The 27,413-nt window shown below is 47.0% G+C and overlaps 1 protein-coding gene across 2 annotated transcripts in view; it reads right to left on the reverse strand.

Annotated features, from left to right (window-relative positions):
* The window catches only part of WTIP (WT1 interacting protein), a 48,955-nt gene extending 22,648 nt beyond the window's left edge, over positions 1–26,307 (reverse strand). The window contains exons 1-2 of one of the 2 annotated variants that reach the window (XM_087940401.1): positions 25,087–26,307; positions 8,753–8,854 (exon numbers count right to left, since the gene is read on the reverse strand). In XM_087940401.1, coding sequence (XP_087796527.1) covers positions 8,753–8,854; positions 25,087–25,912 — 928 coding nt within the window. In that variant the 5' untranslated portion in view covers positions 25,913–26,307. The remainder of the gene's footprint in view (positions 1–8,752; positions 8,855–25,086) is intronic. The other variant, XM_087940400.1, reaches the window with a different exon arrangement.
* Positions 26,308–27,413: the final 1,106 nt, after the last annotated feature.

Consider the following 27,413-nt stretch of genomic DNA (forward strand, 5'->3'; position numbering starts at 1 on the left):
CAAGAATCCACCCATCTACCCACCCTGAATGTTTGTTTTGCTTCAGCACATCTCATTTTCTGCATTTCCTCACTCGAGAAAACACCCGCAGCAAATTTTTCCTCTGATATAGGTTGGCTGAAAGTTATTGATCAACCATCAGGTTAAAGATTAATTTCACCTGGTAGTTTACAGTGGCATTCCTGGTGTCTGTCCTTGTGGTTCCTAACTGTAATTTTAACTTAGATGTTTGCTTACTGGACATTTTACCTACCTGACTAGGTAACATCATCAGTGGGAGTGAGGTAGGATTTGCTCCCTATTTACTTGCCCCGTTAGTGTTGTGGATGGATTTTCTCCTTAGGAGTTCTTTGATTAGGATATTGTACCTATTTTCTCTCACCACACAGACAGACTATACCAATGATGGAGAAGCTTTTCGGCACCGAGTGCCCAAACCGGAATGTACACACGCATGTGTGCGCGCCAGAGTGTCAGAAACCGAAGACCAGATGGCCAGCACGCACCAGAAGAGCAGCTGGCGAGGGCATGTGTGTCCACAGGGAGGGCTCTGCCTGCCACCTTTGGCATGCATGCCATCGGTTCACCAACACGGGACTATACCATAGTTTCAACTTGGAAACCAAGGCCAGTGATGGCTAACCTTTGGCACCAAGTTCCAAAGTGCGCGCGCCACATCCTCGAAATCCAACACGTGCATGGCGTGCACCCCCATGCATGCACACACAACTCCCACACATGCACCCTGCCCCTACACTTGCATACCTGACCCATGCACATGTGCTCCGCCCCCTGCGCATGCACGGCAGAGACCTGAGAGACCAGATGGCTGGCAGGAGGCATGTGCACGCATGCACAGAGCTGAACTGGGGCGACGAGCCATAGGTTTGCCATCACAGTCCTAGACAAAGTTAAATCTTGTAAAGTGGGAAGCAGAAAGCATGACATTCAGACCAATCGGTCCTCTGTAGATATATAGACAAACTACATTTCCACTCCTTCAAAAGAGGTAACAAGCCCCAGATAAGCAGGGATTCACATCAAGCCAACAATCAAGCAGAAGACAACACCCTCCCTAACCAAGGAACTACCAAGAGGGAGACCACCACATACCCCACTAACAGTGGCAGGGCAAGGTGATGTCATATAAGCAGAAGCAAACCCCTCCATGCTCATCAGCAGTGCTGTTATGTCTGCAATCCAGCCACCAACCTCAGTGAGCACCAAGGACTCCACAGCTCAACCCAGAGCTACAGATATTCTCTTCCATTATAACCCTAAAGCTTCTTCTACCTCTGCCGTTCCACAAATGCAAAGACATCCATTCTAGGGTATAGAATGGAATCTCCCATATCTGACCATTGTATCAAGCTGTTCGAATCTCGCTTGCGTAAATAATCTCCCTAAGATGTTTTGGCAGTTGTAACTTTAAATAGCTATTTGAAAAGTATGTTTGTATTTGCTCAGCCATTGCAAGTTGCCCATCTTACCAAGGATAGCTATGTCATTTCGTACTTCTATATCCTTCATTCTTTGGGCAGCTGAGAACCACATTGTTATTGCCTCAAATAATTTTAAGGAAGGTGGAATACAGTGTCCACCTTTAGAAAAATAAAAGGACAATCTAAACCTCCCTCTAAACCAGGGGCCTCCAACCTTGGCAACTTTAAACCTGGAGGACTTCAACTCCCAGAATTCCCCAGCCAGTAAAATTCTGGGAGTTGAAGTCCTCCAGGCTTAAAGTGGCCAAGGTTGGAGGCCCCTACTCTAAACTACTTAAGATGCTTAGTAAACCAGCTACTCAATTTAGGCCTCTTGGTAATTTACCATCCATATTTTTTCTTCACAATATGGAAGAGAGGATTTTTAAGGCCTTTTGCATCACTGTGACAATGAGAGCCTAACTATGTCATCAACATACAGGAGAACCGAAAGATCTCTACAAACTAATTTAGGAGGATGGAATTCACTGTTGCTAAAATGTTTAACTGAATTTCCATAAAAAACTAGGGGAATTTCCGGAATTTAAGTGGCAGAGGTCAGCTGCAGACTCAGCTACCCGAATGCAATATCGGCAAGCTCATTTCTCCTGTTGTCCACCATTTTAGCCAGCTAGTGCCAAGCAAGGTGGATTTGATTTAAATCACAAATTTTAAAGAGCAATTGTCATTTCTGTCCCACAGTGGCTCCTCCTCTAACCCGCTGTTGACTCACCAATAGTCCCATTCACTTCAATGGGACAGCTGGTGATGCGGCAGGGACACCACAAGGCGAGGGACACAGCGGGCAGCAGGTGAGTGGATGCCCACTAACAGGCGCTGCCATGATGGATCTGAAATGACAGGGGTTCTTTAAATGTAAGGACTCATTCTGGCTGGTAGTTAGGATCTTTCATAGTATTATTTGCAAACAAAATGAAGGTTTCTATTTAGCTTGCAAAGCTTGGATTCATTGAATGAGTTTACCAAAAATGTACATAATCATGCTACATAGCTAACTCCATTTCATGCTGAATAAACTAAATTATTAATGTATCTTAAATAGAAAACTATCTTTAGATAGATTTTTACTCCAAAACCATTTGATTAAAATAAATTTGATTTTTAAAAAATCTGTTTTACATTTTTTAAAAAAAGTCAGATTTAATTTTTAAACAAAACCACTGATTTTTATCCACCCTGGTGCCAAACTAGCAGGCCTCACAGCTGGAAGGGAAAGAGGAGAAGCCCCGAACGCTCTCCTGTCCTCTACAGACTCCTCGGAGAGACACCGTATGCTTGGGGCTGAATCCTGCAATGCCTCTGCTCTAAGAATTCTGGGGCAGAGACCAATTATTCCAGAAAGAAAGTTCCTGCTTCTCAGCTCTGTCACGAGCCTCCATCTCAAGAATGTTTTCCAGATGCACGGCTTCCTTCCTCCTCCTGCTGTGGTTTTACCTGGCTAGAACCTCTGGCATAGCAATGTGGCCTGACCAGTTTTCGGAAATTACTGGATGTGGTTTTCCATTTCACACCTGCCAGTCTAGGTGAAGAACCATGGAGCAGCTCATTTTGCCTTTAAAACCCCACTTCTGAGCACCGCATTTTGGGAAAAGAAATCACACTGTTCGGAGGATGAAAAAGGACTTAGAAGAACAAATGCATCAGGAATGGTAGAAATGCGATGCTGGCTATATTCAGCCTGGAGAGAAGAAATGCAATCACCACTTTCAAGTGCCTGAAAAGTTATCATGCAAAAGACAAGGCAGAACTGTTACTGTCCATGAGGCAGGACAAGCAAGCAAGCAAGCAAGCAAAGCAACTTTGGATTATACATCAGGAAAACAATTCCAAGGGAGCAGGGAGCCCTGGAAGGCAACAGGCTCCTTAAACAGATGTGTTTGCTGTCAAAGATGCTGCAGTAACAGATTTCTGCACTGGGACGAGGTTGGATAGAACGCTCTCCAAAATTGCTTCTGGTAATAATTCTGTTATTCATTCTACGACTCAATTCACCCCAAAATGTTTATCAAAGTCCCTTCAACATTTCATGAGGTATCAAGAGAGCGGCCTTCTTTAGAGGTGGAGTCCAATTGAAGCAGGCCTTCGTAGTATGCCTGCTGCTTGCTTGCTCCTGCCCTTAGCATCTCCAAACCCCTGGTAACTTTCGTCCCCTTCTTTGCCAATGACTTCCTGCAGGCCACCAACTGCCCAGGAGTAAGCTGTAGACTTCCTGCTCAAAATGCAAGAAAGTCAGAAAGGTGAAGGACTGGCCAAAGATGTGCCAGTGGGCTGAAATAGGAGTAGACAGGGATTGGAGAAGTAAGCTTTGCATTGGAGTAGGAAAAATGAAAGGCATACAAATGAGCAAGTGAAAACAAGGAGTCCTTGTTGAACACAAGCTGCATATGAACCAGGGATGTAGTGATGCTGCTGCAAAAATAGGAAAGGCATCTTAACAGATTTGACAGATAATCAGAGTTGTAAGGGACTTTGTAAGTCATCTAGTCCAACCCCCCGCCCAAGCGGGAGACCCTACACCATTTCTGACAAATGGCAGTCTAATTTCTTCTTGAAAGTCTCAACTGATGGCGCTCCCACCACCTCCGAGGGCAACTTCTGTTCCATTGGTTGATTGTCCTCACCGTCAGAAAGTTTCTCCTGATTTCCAGGTTGAGTCTCTCCTTGTTCAGTTTCCATCCATTATTCCTTGTCTGGCCTTCAGGTGACTTGGAAAATAGTTTGACCCCCTCCCTCCTCCCTGTGGCAGCCCCTCAAATATTGGAAGACCGCTATCATGTCTCCCCCGGTCCTTCTCTTTACTAGACTAGCCAAGCCCAGTTCCTGCAACCGTTCGTTATACGTTTTAGCTTCCAGTCCCCTAAATCCTTAATGAAGATCTTGGGGATGGATTAACAAGAGTCTAGGGCTCCGATCACCTGAAGTGATTGTTCTCTCATCTGCCCTCATCAGTTCCCATTTGCAATTCTTATATGCAATTCTGGGTACCGGAGTTCCAAAAAAGACTATGACAAATTGGAGCAATCCCAGAAGAGAGCTACCAAGATGGTGAAGGGTGTGGCAAACTATCTTATGAGTAACAATGAAAGGACCTCAGGAAGAAAGAACAGAGGATAAAAATCATTGCTGCCAAATATCTAAGGGTATCTGCCCAGTGACCAATTCTCTAAACTTTGGAAATGTGCTAGGAATCTGCCCTGTGGGAAACCTTCCATTCCTTTGAGAATATATGAGAACCAAGCCACTATTTTGGCAGGAGAGGAAGCAAAGCACAGAAGCTGCTCAAAACCAGAGTGTTGGCAAGGAGCAAAGTCTTTCCAGGTTACACTTAACTGGTCTGCTCTGATCCTCTTTCCTATTACTGCATCTGATAAACAATTTATGCAAGGAGGAAGGGAGAGAATCTGTGGAGAAAAGACTGGTGTCCAAATTCTCCTCCACAGACGAAACTACATTTTGGCGTCTGCAAAGCATTTGCTGCAGGTTTTTCCTCCTCTTTCACAGGCTCTTATTCCTGGGTGACAGGAAGATAAAAATAACATTCCTCCTGGACCTGGACCACATCAACAAGGCCTCTCCCCAGATGTACACTTTCTTTTATGCCAAGTTTGATGCAGAAGCACCCCGGTGTCTTCAAATGGAAATGGAGATGCATCAGATACGAGGCCAGGACAAGCCAAAAAAGCCTTTTGTGGTGAAGGGGAAGACAATCCTGAGGAGAAAGTACACACTCTCACAATTCCTGCACTACAGCAAGTGTGCATTCCAGTCGTTCAGTACCTCAAAAGACCCCCAAATACTTTAGAAGTCTCAGGCCCCTGAATAAGAAAGTTCCTGCCTAATCAAGGCAGAACCTGGAGGCAAAAGTTGCTATTTAAAACAAAATTAAGCCAGTGCAATTCTCCTTTCTTTCTTTTTTCTTTTTTCTTTTCTCTTTCTCTTTTCTCTTTCTTTCTTTTCTTTCTTTTTCTTTCTTTCTCTCTCTCTCTCTCCCCCTTCCTCCCTTCCTTTTCTTTCTTCCTTTTCTTTCTTTCTTTCTTTCTTTCTTTCTTTCAGAGTTCTGCAAAAGGAAGCATTCACAACTTTTGCAGCCAATCTTTTCAAAAACCACTCCCCATCTCCAAGACACAGTAAAAGGATCCCAGAGCTGGCTGTGTTTTTGAGGGGCTGCATGTGTCTTGTTACAACAAGTATTAGGATGCAAATCTCATATCGCACAAGCTTTTGGCTGGCCAATAAACACAAACCTGGCCTGCCATGTCTGCGCAGAACAAAAGGCTTGCTCCTAAACTAGCAGGAGCGCTACATAAACAAGGAGCATTCTTGGAGGCTGAGGTCACTGACTTGCTCAGTTATATTTCACCCCAGTCTGCAATTTGACAATTTAAGCATGGGGGAGGCAGTCCGGTTCCCCCTCACCCCACCTCGCTGCATGCACATACATGCGCGCCTTGAAGAATGCAAGTTGCTCTCTGAAAAGCTCTTACGCCACGCACACTCTGCCCTCAGTAAAGACGGTGTTAATGTTAAGACACTGAAAGGTTGGGAAAATCCCTCTTTAAGAATGAAGTAATGCACACAGGTGTGAATATGAGAATCTGGGGTGGTTACACTGATTATATTTTATATCTAATTCCTATATTTACTATTCATTCACCAAAGTTAGTATTTTGAGCAACTCTTAAAAGGTACATTGTTTTATTCAACAACATCAATCACTGCCAATACTGATAATACATTGTCCACCAAACACTTATGGATGTTAAAGAAAAATAATTAAATAAAATTATATAAAAAATCAATGCCAATATTAATATTGAGAATCCATAAAATATTGGATTGGTTCACGTGCAACTTCTCGAAAACTTCAGCTTTTTTTATTAGAGTGAGTTTTAGCTCATGTACCTTCACTGGTTTGTTTGAAAACGTGTGGGGGAATGGGACTCTCAGGCAGGACTAGGTTGCTCAGGTCCCGTATTTGGTGTGTGTGTGTGTGTGTGTGTGTGTGTGTGTGTGAGAGAGAGAGAGAGAGAGAGAGAGAGAGAGAGATAAGTCCCCCTTAAGCAAAATCCCAAGTTATGCAGGGTCATCCCAGGAACTAAGTTCCTGCACCCCTGAATGCCTTTAGCAGCTCCACCGGTCTTTGAAAGACAAAAGGAGGCCTGTTCACCCCTACCAGGAAGATGACTGCCCCAAAAGGGACCCTACTAGGAAGACGGCCTCCAAGATCTAACTATCGGCACAGACTTTGGGCTGCCTTTTAATTCGACTGCCCCAACCTCCCCCAGCAGATTCTAAAACACCTCCCAGCAATGGAGGCCTGCTGATACCCTGAGCTAGCCTGAACTATGGACGTACTATGGAGGGCAAGAACCTGTCCAAGAATCCTGCAGAAGCTTAACATATGGAGGAACTGCACATGTATCCATTGTGTGGATTTAGTCCCACTCCCCAAACTACACTATATAGGAACCCTACTTCCCAAGTTTTCCATCAGGGCAGTTTTCAAACCTACAAGTATGGACTCTTCCGCTAGGTGCCCTTGAAGGCGTCTCAGCTCCACAAAAGGGACTCGTCTTCCCTCGGAGTCAAGTATCAACTGGAGAACCTGACCTAGGAATTCTGCAGTGCCAGAGGACTTTCGTGGCACTGTCCTTGAAAGCATACAGCTTGAGAGGAATAGGCAACCTTTTGGCCACCATTTCATCATGAGTGACTGGGATTCCTTGCTAGGAACCCTGAGAGAAAAGTAGCCAAACGGTGCCCCTCTTCCCTAATCTAGCACATCCTTCAAACCAGCTTGTCAAAATGGCTAAAAGGCGAGCTGGAGAAGCGCCCACATCAGCCAAGGACAGAGCTAGAGAGCCTACAACCAACTAACATCCATCATGTTGTGGATTATGGATCCAACTCCATTTTGTGACATTAAGAATGAACAAAAATAAAACCCGGCGCTCATGTGAGGGGCAACGACAGCCTTCCTTCAAGGATTTCCGAGGATCATTTTCTTTGGAGAGCATCATATGGAAACCTCCCATTTCACAGGAGGAATTCTGAGCGGGCTTCGTGCCAAGCTGCTCTGATCAGCCAGATGGGGCATTTGCGTCCCACATTGTTTTGATTCCCACAGCTGCCGGAGATCTTTTTGGTTTTCTTTAGCATCCAAAGAATGTTAAAAATATAAGTTCTGCGCAGTGGGAAGAAATGTGGGGGAAAGGAGTAGAAGGGCATTCTTTTAAGAAAGTTGTTTGTATACAGAGCGTTGCAAAAAATAAGCATTCTGTGTGGAAGGCAGAGAAAGACTGGCCAGAGGCTACACAGGACTAAAATGTTCTCTTACCAAGCAATCCACATTCTTCAACAAGAAACCCAAATCTATCAATAAAAGAAAATGCTGAACAACATCTACATACCATTTAAATTTTTACTACTTGTCTTATGGGTGTGGCTAGGTGGGCGTGGCCAGGTGGGCGTGGCTGTGTGACCAGGTGGGTGTGACCTTTTTTTGCAGTACCCCCCCAGCGCTGTTTTTTTGGCCTCCCGAGAGGCTGCTTCTGCTCCCAGGAGGTTTCCTGGAGGGCAAAAACGGAGCACTGCGGGGGGCGCAGCACCTCTCCGTGCTCCGTTTTTTGGCCTCCTGGGCGAAGCAGTAAGACAGCGAGGGAGACCCTGGCATAGCGTCGGGAGGACAAAAGAAAGAGGAATACTGTAAGGAGTGACTGAGCGGGGGAGAATGCAGTCGGCAAGGTCAGGCATGCGCGTAATGTCGTCCATGTGCGATAAGGGCTGACTGGGCGGGGAGGAGCGGGTGGAGACAGGTGGGGACAGCCAGGGGCACGATTGGCTGGTTCTCCGAACTGCGCAGAATCGTAACAACCGGATCTATAGAACCGGTCTGAACCGGTAGAATCCCCACCCCTGCTCAGCATGTAACGATGCAAGCTCTGTTCCTTAGGACTTCTGCCCCATGGGCACGGACAAGTACCAAATGCAAGATATTGTGATACCTATTTTGCCGCTTTGTCTCGCCGCAGCTATGCCGTCATTCCTTTCCCATTTCTGGCGAAATCATAATTTTTGCACCCCACTTTAACCCCTCTGCATGCCTTCTACACGACCTCCCCCTTCCTTCTCCCAATAAGACTTTTTGCACGAATCAAAACTCAGACCAAACCATCAGGACTGGCAGGGTTCGGTTTTTAACAGGGGCGCGAGAACTTAAAGAGTTGTCCAAGGATAAATGTGGAACTTACCACAAGAGCAGCATGTAAAGCAGTTGGTATGGTAAAGGTTCCCCATGGCCTGGCAAGCTTGGCTGGCCCCATATACCCCCTTTCCACACTTGATACAAATACCTTTGGAGACAAAAAAAAGAAGAACAGAAGGCACATTAGACCTTGTTGACGGTCTGCAGACCCCCCCTCTCCACGAGCGTCCTGCAGGTCTCTTATTTAAAGGAAAACATGACATTCCCACAGAAGGGCCACGGGGTGCAAATGCCTCCAACCTCTGTGGTACTCTTTGAATTTCTTCTCCCACTTTTTTCCTCCTCTTTCCCATCTTTCTCGTTCCACCTTTTTCTGCTCTGCTGGAGCGAGCGAGCGAGCGAGGGGGGTATTAACATGCTTATACCTACGTGCTGCTGTGCATGAGTGAGCATGGCTGCTAAACTCACATGGGAATCCATCATTTTTGCCAAGGAGTCGCTTATTTCAGAAGCAAGTCGATTTTCTTGCCAGCTATTGCTTTTATTTTCCTTCCTGACATGGGGGGGCAAGGAGGGGGGGCTTCCATGCTGGCTTTTCACTGGAGTTGGAGGTCCTCAGCTGACCAGGCAAGGAAACTGGACATCGGACAGGAATTTCCCTGATTAGCTTTTTTCTGTTTATTCTTCCGGGGGGGTGGGGGGTGGGGGGGTGTTCACTTTAAATTTCTCTCCTTTTGGATACAGTATCGCTTCTTCCTATCTGCTCAAAACAGAATTTGCCCATCCCTGATACTGAGGGGGATACTCAAAGACGTGTCAGAATTCTTATGTGGCTTGTTAGGCTATCTTGGCTGATCTCAACAGCTCGGTAGGACCACATCTAGTTAGGATATGGATGGGAGGCCACCAGGAAATCTTAGAGCTTATAGTAACCTACTGGAAAATCAGAAAATGGTACTAATTTTATGAATTTATTACCTTTGTCTAGAAACAGGCAAAATCTAAGTTCTAGTATTGCCAGAGGTAGAGAGGATAATCTGTTAGTTCTCTTCCTATTGTATTTTCTTGCCATATGTACATTAGAGGGCAATCCCTCATATTGCGAAACTGGGATTAGAAATAAAGTCCTTCTAGTTATAAGGAGAACAGAATCACCAAATTGGAAGGGCCACAGAGGTCGTGTAATCCATCCTCTACCCTCTGCTCAATACAAGATCCATTTTGAAGTTCTTTGGCAGGTGGCCGCCTAACCTTTCTGAAGACCTCTGGCCAAGGAGAACCCACACTGTCCATCACATGGCAGCAACACCTCTTGGACAATCAGCACAAGGTATCTCAAAACAGTAAATCAAATGGATTAAAACGTTGATATTAAAAATCCTAGTTTTAGTAATTCAGAAGTAATGGGAAGTTTTTAAAATTCTGTGCAAACAACTTCCCAAAATGAAAATATAATATACTGCTCAAAAAAATAAAGGAAATACAAAAATAACACATCGTATATCTGAATGAATGAAATATTCTTATTAAATACTTGGTTCATTACGTAGTTGAACGTGCTGACAACAAAATCACACAAAAATTATCAATGGAAATCAAATTTAGCAACCCATGGAGGTCTGGATTTGGAGTTACACTAAAAATTAAAGTGGGAAAAAAACACTACAGGCTGATCCAACGTTGATGTAATGTCCTTAAAACAAGTCAAAATGAGGCTCAGTAGTGTGTGTGACCTCCACGTGCCTGTATGACCTCCCTACAAGGCCTGGGCATGATCCTGATGAGGTGGCGGATGATCTCCTGAGGGATCTCCTCCCACACCTGGACAAAAGCATCCCCCAACTCCTGGACAGTCTGTTGGTGGATGGAGCGAGACATGATGTCCCAGATGTGCTCAATTGGATTCAGGTCTGGGGAACGGGCGGGCCAGTCCATAGCATCAATGCCTTCGTCTTTCAGGAACTGCTGACACACTCCAGCCACATGAGGTCTAGCACTGTCTTGCACAGGAGGAACCCAAGGCCAACCGTACCAGCATATGGTCTCACAAGGGGTCTGAGGATCTCATCTCGGTACCTAATGGCAGTCAGGCTACCTCTGGCGAGTGCATGGAGGGCTGTGCGGCCCCCTAAAGAAATGCCACCCCACACCATTACTGACCCACTGCCAAACCGATCATGCTGGAGGATGTTGCAGGCAGCAGAACATTCTCCACGGCGTCTCCAGACCCTGTCACGTCTGTCACATGTGCTCAGTGTGAACCTGCTTTCATCTGTGAAGAGCACAGGGTGCCAGTGGCGAATTTGCCAATCTTGGTATTCTCTGGCAAATGCCAAACGTCCTGCACGGTATTGGGCTGTAAGCACAACCCCCACCTGTGGACATCGGGCCCTCATACCACCTTCATGGGGTCTGTTTCTGACCGTTTGAGCAACCATATGCACATTTGTGGCCCGCTGGAGGTCATTTTGCAGGGCTCTGGCAGTGCTCCTCCTGTCCCTCCTTGCACAAAGGCGGAGGTAGCGGTCCTGATGCTGGGTTGTTACCCTCCTACAGCCTCCTCCACGTCTCCTGATGTACTGGCCTGTCTCCTGGTAGCACCTCCATGCTCTGGGCACTACGCTGACAGACACAGCAAACCTTCTTGCCACAGCTCGCATTGATGTGCCATCCTGGATGAGCTGCACTACCTGAGCCACTTGTGTGGGTTGTAGACCCCGTCTCATGCTACCACTAGAGTGAAAGCCCCGCCAGCATTCAAAAGTGACCAAACCATCAGCCAGAAAGCATAGGAACTGAGAAGTGGTCTGTGGTCACCACCTGCAGAACCACTCCTTTATTGGGGATGTCTTGCTACCTGCCTCTGCTTTCCACCTGTTGTCTATTCCATTTGCACAACATTTGCATGTGAAATTGATTATCAGTGTTGACAGTTTGATTTCACAGAAGTGTGATTGACTTGGAGTTACATTGTCTTGTTTAAGTGTTCCCTTTATTTTTTTGAGCAGTGTATATACTGTTTTTGATCTATAGAAAATCACCAAGGAAATATTACCTAGTGTTTGGACTAGGGCTCAGTCCCCCAGAGTAAGTATTGATCCTCCCTGTTTCAACCCCATGTTCCTTGAATTAGCGTCTTGATCATGGCAACAATTCTTCTAGGGTCTTTGGGCAGCTTTTCGCTACCCTCCTCCAACTTCCAGAATCTGAGCACAACACTGATTAACTGAGTTTGTTAACATTTCAGAACGATAGAAACGGTTTCCCCGAGTTTCAGCCCAAACTTCCTTAATGAAACACCTCATTTTCTACAAACTCATTCATAAAACATGGCCAGCTCTAGGCCCCACCTTCAATCAATTCATTCATAATCCTCTCCTGGGAAACAGCCCGTTGTGTTCTATCTGCCTCCTCAACCTTTTGAGTATTAGCAACTTCCTGAGGACTGCAATGCATTCGATTAAAAAATGGAATCACCGAACAACTGCCAGGTTGAAGAAGTGTCTTCTAGAACAGGGGTGTCGAACTGGCGGCCTGCAGGCCAAATGCGTCATGCGCAAGCCACGCCCCCAGCTCCATGAAGGGGGAAAATATCATGAAACATCGTGATGGCAACATGACGTGGCAAGTTTGACACCCGTGTTCTAGAACATTTAGCATGTAAGACATCAATATATTCCTGATGTAATTTAGGCAAAATATGTATGAGTTTAATGAACTGATGCACATTGCATCATGAGTGCACGAAAGATAAAAATTTTTTTGCAACTGTTGATATTCTACTGTCAATTGCATTAAAATGTCCAGTTTTTATTTACAAACATAACATATAATATATAAATGTAATATAAATACATTTATCTACCCACAGCCACTTTCTAGTGTGAGATGGGCAACATACAAATAAATATGTAGAAACTGGTATCTTGCCTTTCACACGTGTATCACTTTAAACCCTAAAAAAAGCAGCTAGTGCAAAATGTAAAGAACGAAAACCATGATAAAAACACCCACACAAAAAAATCTAATAGAAAGCAAGCAGAACAAACAAGACTTCCAAGTTAAGCGGATGCTGCTTGAGAACAACTTTGTCAAGAGTAAGGAATAAAGTGGGATGAGCAAAGATCACCAGACAGGGGCCAACAAACGGCGGAAGGCAGGGGTGGGGTGGGGTGGGGGTGGGGTAGGGGTGGGGGTGGGGTGGGGGTGGGGTGGGGGTGGGGTGGGGTTCCAAAATCCCAGCAACCGGTTCGTTGCCCGGTTGCTGGGTGGGTGTGGCCTACCAGCACTTTCCCTTTCCAGAGGGCCTCTAGAGCCTGGGGGAGGCTGTTGCTGCCCTCCCAAGGGCCCAGAGGCTTTCCCAAGGCCTCTGGGAGGGCAAAAATGGCCTCCCCAGGACACTGGAGGCCCACTGGAAGCCGGAAACAGGCCCACCCTGCGACTTCCGGTACAGCCATTTTTTTGCCATCCCAAGGGTCCGGAAATCTCCCCCCGGCCTCTGGGAGGGTGAAAACAGCCTCTCCCGGGCTCTGGAGGCCTGCTGGAAGCTGGAAACAGGCCCGTTTCTGGACTTCTGGAACTTCCCGAAGTCTCTTTTTCCCCCTCCCAGAGCCTCCACGCAGACCCTGCCCTTACCTGCATCATGTGGAGACTCCTGGGCGGGGTGGGGTGGGTGGGGCCGGCCGGTCAGTTGAAATACCGCTTTGGCAAACTTTACAGGTGTAACTTTAATATCCGGTTCACTCAAACGGGTCTGAACCGGTAGAATCCCACCCCCGGCTGCAGGTTCCCCTCGACTTAGGATCATTTGTTCAGCAATAGTTCAAAAACACGATGGCGCTGAAGAAAGTGACTTGCAATCATCCCAAAGTTAAAGCCACTGCAGCGCTGCCCCAGTCATGTGACCAAAATTTGGGCACTTGGCAGCCCACTCAGACTCATAACCTTCCCCTTCCCCAGAAGAGGGTGAAAGGCAGCTAGAGCCCAGGGCAACAGGGCCCAGGAGCGCAGGGGGGCTCCGGGGGGGCTGCAGCTCAGAGTCACGGGGCCGAGAGAGACCAGAGGGGCTCTTGAAGGCTGCCCTAACGGGTCAGAGAGAAAGCTGCCTCCTCTCAAGAAAGATGGGAGGTGGAAAGAGGAGAATGGAATCTAGGTCTCTTCAGAAAGGTGGGTGAACAACATTTTTGGCTGCTTTTCTTAAAATACGGAGAATCAAGAGGAATTCCCAGCTGTGGATACAGGTGTTTCTTTTTTCTACCCTGCCTCCAAGGCTGGCCTACCCTGCAGGCCAGCAGCCGGGAAGTGGAAATCGGGTGGGTGGCGAGGCCTGATCAAAACTCTTGGGCTGGGAGGGGATCCTAGAAACAAGCCAATGCCAACATCTGTCCAGGCCACTTAAGCACAAGTTTGACCGATATGTTCCTTCCCCATCTATAGCCAAGAAGGAAAAACAGAGATACCACTTTTACTGTACAGTATCTAGATGGAATTGTGTGGAAATAAAAGCTTGTGCCGCTTGACTTCAGTTCCAGGACGTAGAAATTACGTAAGGAAAGAAGATCTGAGTTAGCAGCCAAAAGGTGGAGTTCGAACTGCTTCCTCGAAAGCGGCCTGGAAGAGGCCTGGGTTTGCCACATCAACCACCCTGAACAGGGGCTGCTATGGGAAGCTGAGACAGCCCAGTGAGCGACTGAGTTGCCACAGATCCTGCGCTGTTGGCTCCAGGTTTGAAGAAACCCACTTCTTGGTGCTCATTTGGCCTTTTTCAGCACCCATGAGCTACAGGGAGAAGGATCTGGGGGCAAGATGGACACAGCCTTTCCTCCACAAATCACAGGGAAAACTGGCCGAAGGGGTGACTTTATGGCCAAATGTTGGCATTGTGATCAAGCAGGAGACTTGACTGTGAGTTCAAGTCCCACCTTAGCCATGAAAGGATGATCTTGGGCCAATCACACTCTCTCTGCTCAACTTGCCTCACAGGGTTGTTATTGTGGAGAAAATAGGAGGAGGAAAGCGTGTTGGCTATATTTGCTGTATTGAAGTATTTGTAAAGGTGGGATATAAACAAACAGAAACTGAACTTCTTCAACTATCTGAACAGCTGTCATGTGAAACACAGACAGAATTAAACAAGAAATAATGGCTTCAAATGGTTAGGACAGGCCAACGTTGCTTCCTTTGATGATGTTCTTTTGAAAATGTTGTAATGGATTCCTGTTTTTTGCATGGAGTTAGACTATGAACCTTCTAAACCTTATATTATCAGTCCAATCCCTTATATCTGGGGTTTCTGGCTCACTGCAGGCATATATAAAGAATTCTATACTATTCTATTGGTATTTATCATCAATTGATTGAACTGAATTCAGGCTGCCATGGCATAGGATGATATGACATATAAAGTATGCGAGACGAGGAACTTCCAAGCCCACTTTTGGACTTCCATGCTTTCCATCTGGTTCTGCCCCAACTGAGAATGAGTGAAATTAATACCAGTCTGTTCACAGTCCATGTGCCCTCCTGGATCAATATACTGAGGTGAGGGAGGAAATCGGGAAAACAAAGCTTTCTGGTGGATACTAACCACTGAGTCACATATTTTGGTATGCATACAAATACACATGCACATACTTTTAAAATGTGCTTTCTAAAATGTTTGTGTAACTTTCGCTTTAATATTTAGTTTTTAAAAATTATCCATTTATCCCATCTTCCTTATGCTGGTCTGTAGCTGTAATAAAAGATTTGATGGATTGCCATGCAGTCCTGATCTTGTAGGCTTCTGTCATTTGTCTTCCCTGACAGCCATTTGACCAGGGATGGGATAACTGTTGCTCTGCATCAAGCGAGTGCAATCTACAACCTGCTGAGCTGCCCTGACAGCTCAGCAGTGCTGCGTACAAGTGTGCAGCGGTTGAAAAAGCCCCTTTTTCCTGTTTTTTCAACCAGAGCTGTGCTGCGCAAAGTAGCTGCGGTTGAAAAAGCAGGAATTAAAGGTCAGGTAAGAGCCCGGGTGGGTGGGTGGGTGGGCCAAAACAGCAGCAGACATAGAACCGGTTCTATGTATGCTCTCTGTTTGCTGCTTTTCAGAGCAACCGGTTCTACAGAAGTGGACAGAACCGGTAGAATCCCACCCCTGCATTTGACTCAGCCAATGTGTGTGTGAAAGGTGGGCTGCCCAAGTTTTAGTAGGGACCAAGGGAATGGGACAAAACCCGGCCAATTACATTCCTGCACCTTCAACACTCAACAACCACAGAAGAACCTTTGCTCAGTGACGTTGGTCCCAAACGAATTGGTCCTTAGGATGAACCCTGCAACTCTTGCAGAAACCAAGGACGAGATTCCACAAGAAACAAATGCCAATTCTTCTAATAAAGTAAGAAGGCCCCACTTGCAAATTTGCATGTGTACATTTAGCACGTTCTCTTGTATTTCAGGAATGGAATTAAGGAACTCTTGGCAAGGGGCAAGAAGGAATACTCATTACATGAGACCAGAGAACAAGGACAAAGAGTAGCATTTGCCGAGTCACTGGAAGAAAACACAGCTGCATTGTTTGCCAAAGTTATGTACTGAAAATAAAATTTGGCCCACGGACAATTCTAGTACTTTGGGAGAACATTTGTGTAGAGCTCGCGGTCATTTCCCTCCACTAAACAGATGCTATTTTACTTGGGAAAATTGTTCAAAGAGGCACTGGAGCATCTGTAGAATGAAGAAACGCTGCGGCCCCCTTTTTTGGGACGATCATATTAAAAAGACCAGCAGAAAAAGTGATTTGGTCAGCCTTATCCTAAACGCCTTGCCCAGCCCACTCTCCTCACAGAGGGTTGCTGTACTACGCAAATCCGGCGCCAACTCCTACAACACCTGCTCAGATGCTTCTAGAAAGGGCATAAGATAAGATTCCTTGTGTCTCTGTTTAGCACCTACCTCTGTGCTTTCCAATGCAGGGAACTTTTGTGATCAAGTACAGTTATTGTCAATGTCTTCGGAGATTCTCAGTCACCCAAGTCATTTGGTAGCGTTATTGTATCTGCCCACTATGAATACAGAACAGGGGTCTCCAACCTTGGCAACTTTAAGACCTGTAGACTTCAACTCCCAGAATTCCACAGCCAGTTTTGCTGTCCACAAGTCTTAAAGTTGCCAAGGTTGGAGACCCCTGATATAGAACACAGAATTTGCTATAAGCCACCCAAGCTGTTATCTATAACTTCACACTGGCAGCGAATTGTATCAGCTAATTATGAGATCCATAAAGACATAGTTTATCAAGACTTGGTGACTTTAAACATTGAGTTTCTCTTAAGTGAGCACCATTCAGAAATCCTGGCTTTTCAATCCCCACAATTTTGAGCAAGCAGGAAGTTGCAGTCCCTACACATCCAGAGAACACACAATTAATACCATGTTTACATACATTTCAATAATTTCCCATGTCTAGTGAATATTTTCCCGCTGCCCCTGAGTTAAGAGATTAGATCTCTTCTCCACTGATAGAAAAAAGTAACCCAGGTATTCTTCTGCAGTGACAGAATTTTCCCAATCTGGGTCCATAACAAAGTCTAGCAAATACCCTTATTCAGAACTGATAACTGAATTACTTAATCTTTGTAATTTACTATAGAAACAATAATTAACATACATTAAAGCTCTTCAATAACAACAACAACAATAATAATAATATAATTTCAGTGACTTTCCTAAAGCCACCCAGCAAGCTTACAATGAAGACAAGACTTCAACTACTTATATAGCCCTGTTTCTTAGCCAGGTACAAATACTGTGACAGCTCACTTAGATTTACAACCGTTCAGTCATGAGCAGCTGGAATTTCATAGGATCAGCTAGCAGGGGACAAGATCCCTTACACTCTTCTAGAGGAATGCACTAGCTGTACCAGCCTGAACTCAAGGCACTACAAGTGTGAAATTTTTGCCTGGGTAAAAAAGCAACTCACAAATGGGTGATTCAGTTTCTGAAATTAGTGCAATCTTATACTAACATGCCCACTTAATGAAATTAATGAACATTTATTTTATAATAAGTCTTCATTTGGAAAAAAAAATCACATTATTGGAAGGGACAGCAGAGCTTCTTTAATTTCCCTCAAGCAAATTGAAACTCACAATATCAGCTATTCTAGCAAGCTTCACCCGAAGTTGAACCAAAATGTTATTTCATGCAATTTCTCCCTCCCTCCTGGTTGTAGTCCTTCTCTGGAGCAACCACAAGACACTTCTACATGGCAACATTTCAAAATGCAGGCTTTCATGTCTAATCTTACTGTTCTACAGACTAAATGTTTCAGTCCTTTCTGTCATTTCCAAATGCCTTCCCATCTTTAAATCATCATGCAAGGGACACATTCCAATTTACATTATCCTTCCTAAAATGTGGCACTCAGATGCAGCATTCCATGTCTCATAGGGTCTATCATAAAAAATGCAGCGAGAACTATCACATGAGGTTTAATGCATGCATGGCACATCTCTAAGGCTGTTTGGCAGGTGCATAAAATTGAAAGCAATTCCTTCCAAGTATGAGTTACAGAATCAACTCTGCAAAAATTATGGAGAAGACAGACACAGAGTTAGAGAATTCCAGGAACTGAAATATTTTCCAGTTACAACTAACATAATCCTACACATATCATAGTGGAAACTTTCTTTTTTAGCAGCTTCGATTTAAAAAAAAATGATATTCAGGTATCCGTTTTAAATATGCCCTCCTGTTTCCTTGCAGATAATCCAAATGTTTTTAAAAATTACAAATAAATAGTCAGATGGAGAATATTTCAAGGCACAAAGAAAACACAGTAGCTTTGGACTGGTTGCTAAATAAAATCACAAGGGCTGGGTTAGTCTTGGAATTCCTCCTCCCACCCAATGCTTGATGGCATCTTCCAAGGGTCCTCCCACTCATACCACTGAATTTACTGCTGAATGAATATTCTAAAACAAATCTTTTTGAAATGTTTGAATTGCGATGGAATTTTTGAAATGATGAAATAAGAATATGCGATGAAATTGCAAACCTCACAGATAAAAGTATAAAGTACAATGAATATGAAGATATGAGAATTATTTAAAGTGAAAAGAAATAGGTTAAGAAATGAATTGCAGATTTATAAAATAAGCTTGAGGAAAGTATTTGAGAGAAATAATAGAAAATATGTAAAGTAATGGTAAGATATGAAACTAAATGTGAAAGATGAATATGTAATCAAAGTCATGTTTGTATGGAAATGTGAAACCTGGAATCATGCTGTTCACTAAAAAGGATGTTTTTAAAATGTTTTTTAATAAAAAAAGAAGAGCAGGTTTCAATTAACAAAAATAACATCAAATGCAGATGTACAGTAATGAGGTACAACGTACCTACATATGGTAGATACATAGATGCGTGATATACATACATGTGAAATGTATTCCAGCAGTGAAAAAGCCCAATTTAATTATGTAGTTGACAAATCCTAGGGAGTAAAGAGTTCCACTATATTCTCTGCCTCAATTACCATCTAGACAGGTACAAGAAAAAGAGAGAGTGCGTGGGAATGAGGAAAAGACTGGGGACTAAGTCCTAAGAGTATAGACTAGGGGTGTCAAACTCAAGTTCATTGAAGGCCACATCAGGGTTGTGTTTGACTTCAGGGGGCCAGAGTGGGTGTGGCCAGGGTAGGCGTGGCCAGCTGAAAGTCACTCGTGTTCAGGGCGCCTATGGTGGCCCAAGCAGTCTGCCAGGAAAAAAGGGCTCCCGAGCTCTGTTTTCGGCTGCAAAGGTCTCCGGCAACCCTCTGCCAGTGAAAATGGAGCTCGGAGGGCGGAGGGGGGGAGTGCAATGTGGGCCTCCCAAGTTCCATTTCCGCTGGCAGAAGCACTCCGGGCCGGTCCCTGTTTCCAGGGCCAGATCTAAGCATCCCCTCCCCCCCAGGCCAGATCCAGCCCCTGGGCCTTGAGTTTGACACCCCTGGTATACTCTGACTGCATTTAGCCTTGAGAAAATCTGAAAGGGGAGACAAACAATTCGTCTTCCAATATCTAAAATACTGTACAGAAGTCAAAACCTGCTCTCCCTCAATCTCAAGAGAAGACACAAAATATGAGTGAATTACACGAAGGTAGCTTTCAGCTGGATTTTATTCCTGTATAACCTTAAAAAGGTTGAACAGGAATAAAACCAAAGAAGGGAGAGAGACTCCCTTCACTGGATGCATTCAAATAGCACCCAAAAAACAAGCCAGTCAAAGAGCGGACTTGATGGCCTCTTCCCAGTTCCTCGAGTGGGAATACAGATGGCTAAGTTCTAAATATGAGGTGTGTGTGTATGGGGGGTCAATACCGAAGAACTGGCAAGCACAACTTTCTTTTCCCAGTGTTGGTATCTCCCAGGGCCTTATGGCAGTCCTCCCATATTCTTCACTCACAGCTGACTTAAAAAGAGCTCGATAAGGAAGATGGCCTTGACATGGATGGACCATATCCGTTACCAAAATGACAAGGGGAAAAACATGGTGTAAGTCCAAAACAAGAAGCCATGGGCGAAAGGCAGATACTTTTCTAATTAATATTAGAATCTCAGGCAGGGTGGTACAGAGAGAGGGTCAAATACACCCAGACTCGTAAGATTCTGTTAATATGGCCAAAATTAAGAAAAATAGTTTTAGCCTTGGAGTGAAGTTGGTTTATTGATCTGTATCAAACGTGGCAACTTTCAACTCCTGGAATTTCCAAGCCAGCCAGGGTGCACAAAGAGGCACACTGCAAGGTGGGGACAGCGTGAGAGGTGAGCTGTGGGGGTCAGGGAGGGTTGAAGAGGGTCCTTGAGGGTCAAGAGAGATGCAGGTTGGGGAGAGTGCATAGGTCAGTGGGAAGGGCAGCAAGGACTGGGGGAGGGGGGAAGGTCGTGTGTTGGGGGGAGGGGTGCTAGTGGCCGGCTGAAACACAGAGGAATCAGAGGAGGGCACATTAGCTGGTGGAGACTTATTCCAACAACTTGTAAACTTCCCTGCCATTAATTCTCTGGGGAAGCCAAGAGGGAAGGTTGCAAATGCATTGATCACATGATCGCAGCACTTGGCCACTCTTAGATGCGACCAAAATTCTGAGGACCATCATTTGTTCAGTGCAGTTGTAATCTGGAACACTGTTGACCAAACAAGTCATATAGGTCAAGGTCTACCTGTATAAGGAAGGCCTTTGTTGACATTTGAGGTACCACCTGAGAAGCAGGAACGCATGTGGATGACGCGGTGCTGTTGACAGATTGTGGTTGTACTAAGGGAAGCAAGCAGAATCCAGTCCCAAAAACAAGTATATGAAAGAATATGTGGGAGAGGAATGAAGACGGAAGAAAGTCATGGAAAGAAGTTGATGGGATCCTCAGAGAGAAGGGAAAGCTTTAAAGAGCACAAGGCAGCCTATGAACAAAGTGTGGCTGTGGTGGAGGCTTCGAGACGGTTGTTTCGTAGAGACAATGGTACAAAGAGTTACAAGGTAATGGAATTGGCATATCCTAGCTTTAGTTATAACTTCCTTTTTTCTTAGACTTAGGTTTTTAGAAGAATGCTTTCCCTGAATGGAAAAGTACAATGCATATATCTGTATTTTTTTCAATCATTATACTCAGGTTCTAAACTGTAGGCAGGAATTCTGAGCATCACAAGAAGAAAAGTGTAGAATCGTGTTTTTAAAAACTGCCCAAGCTTTACAAAGAGACAGCACTGTTAAAACTCATTCCAGACTTTTGCCTGTGTGATTTTTCTTTATTCCATTCAATCCTGTCAGATTCTTGAAGACTACTGGCCAAAACCATGCACTTTTCTTGCCAAGATTTTTCAGAAGTGATTGGCCATTGTCTCCTTCCTAGGGCTCAGAGAAAGCGACTGGTCTAAGGCTGCCCAGCTGCCTAATGAGGGACTAGAAGTCACACTTTTCTGGGTTCTAGCCTGCTGTCTAAACCACTATACCTTCAAACTCTCTCTGCCTGTGCAATAAATATTTGTGATATGAAAGTTTGTTATGTAGAGATTAAAAATCCCCAGAAACATAAAATGGAAGAGTTAGAAAGGATCTTAGAGAACCTCAGATCAGGGATCCCCAAACTCTTTAGTTCACTGAGCTTTCCATGAAATATTCTGAGATAGCTTATTCCATCATTGAATTCCACCGTTCCTGATCCACTTTTTGTGAGATGTAGCTGAATTTTCTAGTTCTAAAACAATTCTGAATAATCCTGCTGCAACATTCTACACGGCAGCCCGTTACATCAGGGGTCTTCCAACCTTGGCAACTTTAAGACTGGTGGACTTCAACTCCCAGAATTCCTCAGCCAGCTCTGGCTGAGGAATTCTGGGAGTTGAAGTCCACCAGTCTTAAAGTTGCCAAGGTTGGAAGACCCCTGCTTTAGATAATTTAAGGCAAGAGTATTTAAGGCAATTCATTTTCCCAAGGGGCCATATATGGAACTGGGACTGTTGTGGCTACTCCCTGCCCTGGCGGCCCCCACAGGCCAGACAGGAAGAGCCAAAGGCAGTAACTGAATGCCCATTATGGTGTTCCTTCCCTCCATGATTTCATCTCCCTCAGGTTAATAATACTAAATACCTTCAACTGTTCTTTCTTCTTCCCTATTATTGGTTGCTGTCTTCTATGTCCAGTTTGTCCTGTAATATTGTACCTAAAACGAGGCATACATGTAATTTGAGCATGACTTCTGCTTTTGACAATCTACTTCTGCTGATGAGTCTCAGACATTACATGCAACTCCCAAAACTTGCACACACACACACACACACCCAGGCCTTTTCTTACAAAGATTCAACCTTCAGAGAGATAATCGCTCTCATTTCATTTCAGAAACATGCTAAACTTCATCATGTCAGGAGCAGGTACTGTACAGAGCTGGAATACTCTTTCTGGAGTATTCATGGAGTATTCATGGAGTTCCATTTAATCAAGAAAACAGACAATAGTTTCTTTCCTGTCAAGGAGAAGTAGAAACTCCAAAAACTAGAACGGAACTCCTGGAAGAGGCACAAGAAAATTAAAAAGGCAAACTACAAGCATTCTTCCACTTAAAGATGAAAAATCTCTAGGCTTCCTTTTCCTAAATGTCATTAAGTATGATTTGTAGCTACTACAAATCTGCATACAAATGAATCTGCAAACAGATGGGAGGTTGAACAACTAGCCTTGGGGTGCGACTGGAACAATCTTGAACTAAACACACTCAAAACCGTAGAAATGATGGTAGATTTTAGGAGAAACCCTCCTATAATACCACCTCTTACAATACTAGACCGTACCGTATCAACAGTGGAGACCTTCAAGTTTCTAGGTTCTATCATATCTGAAGACTTAAAATGGACGCCTAACATCAAAAATGTCATCAAAAAAGCCCAACAGAGAATGTTCTTTCTGCGCCAACTCAGGAAATTCAAACTGCCCAAGGAGCTGCTGATATAGTTCTACAGAGGAATTATTGAGTCTGTCACCTGCACCTCTATAACTGTCTGGTTTGGTTCTACAACCCAACAGGAAAGACACAGACTTTAGGACTGCAGAAAAAACAATGGCTACCAACCTGCCTTCCATGGAGGACCTGTATATATTTACAGACACCTCACATCCCAGACATGAACTGTTTCAACTCCTACCCTCAAAATGACGCTATAGAGCCCGGCACACCAGAACAACTAGACACAAGGGGAGGTTTTTCCCACATGCCGTCACTCTGCTAAACAAATAATTCCCACAACACTGTCAAACTATTTACCTAGTCTGTATTACCAATATTCTTCTCATCCTTCCTATTACCTATCTTCTCATGACTATAACTTTGTTGCTTGTATCGTTACGATTCATTTTGTTTCATTTAGTTTCCTAGTATGATTTTTATTGCTTATTTAGTAACCTATGACTATCACGAAGTGTTGTATCTTATGATTCATGAGGAATGTGTTTATGATTACTATGATCATGATTTATCATTTATATCTTTTATGTACACTGAGAGCTTATAAACCAAAGACAAAATTCGTAGTGTATTTAATCACACTTGGCCAGTAAAGAATTCTATTCTACAAGGATACCCCATGCTGCCTTGGCAGTACAGATAGCCACATCCAAAACCTGCCTGGATCCCTTGGGGCATTTTCAACATTCAAAAGGCTTCCCAGCCTGGGCATTAGATGGGCTTTAGCGTCCAGAATTCTCTCTACTGGCCATTCTGATAGCCAGGAATTCTGGAAGTTGAAGGTTCCAGAAGGCTGCACCATTCAGAGATTGGCAAATCAGCCCAAACTCCTGCCAGATGGCACAAAAGGGCCACCCCTTCGGTCAGTTTGCCACTTCTACCTCTAGCTGGCCAGATGTTCCAGCAACCTCACAAAGCCCAGAAAAGGATGGCCTTGAGCCTTTGGGGTGATGCAGCTCCCCTTCTGGATTTCACAGCGGCCTGGAGTTCAAAGGGGCCATTTGGACCAGGGGTCTCCAACCTTGGCCTCTTTGAGACTTGGGGCCTTCAACTCCGGGAGTTCAACTCCACAAGTCTTAAAGTGGCCACGGTTGGAGACCCTTGATTTGGACCACTCAGCTCCAAACTTGCTGTTTTAACTTTAGGCAGCTCGCTCCTCTTTGCTCAACTAGTGAAAAGTAACCGAAGCCCCAAACTAGCCTTGTGACAGTGAGAAAGAATCCCAGCAAAACCCTATTTCTGGCCTAGTGACTCCTGGGTGGGGAGGGGAGGACGGGACACATCTAAGGGGGAGGAAGCCTTCCTCTTCTTTCCCTCTGGAACCCCCAATCTTGCCAGCTCCACCTGAGGGGGTTCTTTCCTCCCTCAGAAGGGATAAACTGAGCCACTTGTGTCCTTATGTGTCCAATCACACTTGGCCAATAAAGCGTTCTGTTCTGTTCTGTTCTGTTCTGTTCTATTCTATTGGGGGAGGGGGGGCTGCAAAGGCCCCCTTCTCATCTCATGGGTGCTTGGGAAAGAATCTGGCCCAGAGCAGAAGAAACAAAATGTCCGGACCGGCACAGAGGAAAACCTAAACTAAGCTCAGTGTGTTTGGCCAAGAGACAGTCTGGATGATCTTTACCTGGCCCGTTTAAAGCGGGCTGAGGGAGGGGAAGAGTCCTCTCCCCCGCTTCAAGTGAGGAAAGCCGGGGCCATTCGGTAGCGGAGAGGCGGCGAAGGGGGAGCCGAGCTTGGGCTCAGCATCTGGCCGGCCGTGGAAAGCCGTCAGGCGGCCTCCTTGGCTGGGCGACCCCACCGCCACAATCTGAGGGACTCTTGGGGGGAGGCCTGCCCGAGAAGGAGAAGAAGGGGGCCGAAGCGCCCCGGGTTCCTCCCTCCGGAGCCCGCACTCACCGAAGTACTCCTTCCGCACGTGCAGCTCCAGCTCCTTCTCCAGCTCCAGCGTCAGCGCCTCCAGCCGCCGCTCCACCTGGCTGGGCCCGCTCTCCCGGGCCGGCGTCACCTGGCAGGGGAGGCGCAGCCTGGCGGCCTCGGCGTCAGCCGGCGGGCCCTCCTCGGGAAGCAGCGAGGCCCGCGGCGAGGGAACCGGCAGCTCCGGGGAGGCGCCCATCGAGCCGCGGGAGCTCCGCGAGCTGTGGCTGGAGAGGCTGGAGCGCGGGCTGGCCAGGGAGGAGGAGGCGGCGGCGGCCAAGCTCGACGGCGCCAGGGGCCGGGCGGCGGCGGCGGCCTCCAGCTCGGCAGAGGAGCGCGGGCTGGCGTGCCGCTGGTCGTAGCCCATGCTGATGCCGCTGGTGCGGGCGCTGCTGGGCTTGCTGCCGTCGGAGGAGCCGGCCAGGCTGGCGCGCGGGCTGGAGGGCTTGCTGGCGTCGCTGGCCGTGCTGGCGTAGCTGGAGCGCGGGCTGAGCGGAGCCTCGGAGGCCGACAGGCTTCCGCGCGGGCTGGCCAGGGGACCGCCGCAGCCGCTCCCCGGCCCGCAGCACGTCGAGGCCCGCGGACTGGCCCCTTGTCCGGCCGCCTTGCCGCGCGGGAAGCCCTCGGCCGAGTAGCGCTTGTAGCAGGGCAGCGCCACCTCGGAGCGCGGGGCCTCCTCACCGGCCGGGGCGCGCGGCGGGCAGGCGGGCTCCCCCGACGGGTAGGGCGGCGGGGCCCCGTTCGGCGGCTGCTCCCGACGCCGGCGCCGCCCGACGGCTTCCTGGGGCAGCAGCGCCGGCTCCGCCATGGGCTCGCCGGGCTCCACGCGCTCCGGCCGGCTGCTCAGCGCCGCGGCCACCCCGCGTCCCGCCGCCAGAAGCCCCCGCCAGGCATCCCGGCCTCGCCCGGCCACGCGCTGGGGGAGGCGCCGCGGGAAGGTCCGCCTCGCGTCCGGCCGCTTCCACTCGCTGCCCCGGCGCTGCGCTGCGCTGCCCGGCCCGGCGCTCTCTGGACGGCGCCCTCCTTTGTGCGGGCGGCGGCGGCGGAGGAACTTCTTTGTGTGGGGCAGGAATGCGCGGAGGAGCCCGACGGCGCTGCGTCCCTCTGGAATGCGCTTCGCTCGGGAGCCAGACAATGGCTCGAACCGGGCGGGGGCGGGGCGAGGGAGCCGCCCCCTCCGCCCCCTCCTGACTTTCTCCGCCAGCGGAGGGGGCGAGTCCCCCCTCTCGGACCCCCTGCGGCTTCTCTCCCCCCCCCCCGCCCATGTGCCCGCCTTGGATCTTGGGACTTTGGCCCGACGGCACGTGGGAACGTCGCGCTGCGGGCCCCGGCCTGGGCTTGTGCCAGCGCAGACCTTGTTTTATAGAAGGGAGTCCCCAACATTGGCCCCTTTAAGACTTGTGGACTTCAACTCCCAGGATTCTCCAGCCGGATTGCTGCGAGGGGAATTCTGGGAGTTGAAGTCCGGAGTGGCTGAGGGGGCAAAAGTGGCCGCACTCCAGCATTGGGGAGGGGCTCCCCTTGGGAAACCTCAGTGGGCAGCCCTAGGCAGGCAGCCCTTGTATCCTTCCTCAGAAGGAAGGAAAGGAAGGAAGGAATGTTTTTGACTGGGGGTCCCCAAACCTGGCCACTTTAAGACTTGTGGACTTCAACCCCCAGGATTCTCCAGCCGGATTGCTGCAAGGGGAATTCTGGGAGTTGAAGTCCGGAGTGGCTGAGGGGGTGAAAATGGCGGCTATCCAGTCTTGGGGTCTTCTTGGGATACTTTAGTGGGCAGCCCTGGGGAGGCAGCCCTTCTTTTCTTCCCAGGAAGGAAGGAAGGAGTGTTTTTGACGAGAGGTTTCCAAACTTGGCCCACTTTAACACTTGTGGACTTCAACTCCCAGAATTCTCCAGCCGGATTGCTGCGAGGGGAATTCTGGGAGTTGAAGTCCACAAGTCTTAAAGTTGCCAAGTTTGAAGACCTGCTTTACAGGCCTGGGAGGCCCAAAGGCTGGAAGTCCAAGCCCAAGGAACTCCTTTGGGGGCCCCTCAATGGAATAATTCACCCCAAAAGGGGACCAGCTGAGAGGTTCCTGTGACCCACCTCTGGGGTGAAGTGGATGGCAGTTTCCCCTCTGCCCAGAGGAGAGACCCCCCAGCCCGGTTTCCGCACCTGAGTGGAGGAAGGCAAAGTTTCCTGTTGGCTGCCTTGTCCCTATCGGGAACATTGACCTCCTTCAGCAGCCAAGAAAAAGCAGAAAGTTCTTTCTCTGTCCCATGTAATATATTATGTGGGTATTATATGCATAATTTTGTATTTATTTTGT

The sequence above is a fragment of the Pseudonaja textilis genome, chromosome 11 (genome assembly GCF_049901715.1).
Source record: "Pseudonaja textilis isolate UNSWEBS1 chromosome 11, rPseTex1.2, whole genome shotgun sequence".
Lineage (NCBI taxonomy): Eukaryota > Metazoa > Chordata > Lepidosauria > Squamata > Elapidae > Pseudonaja > Pseudonaja textilis.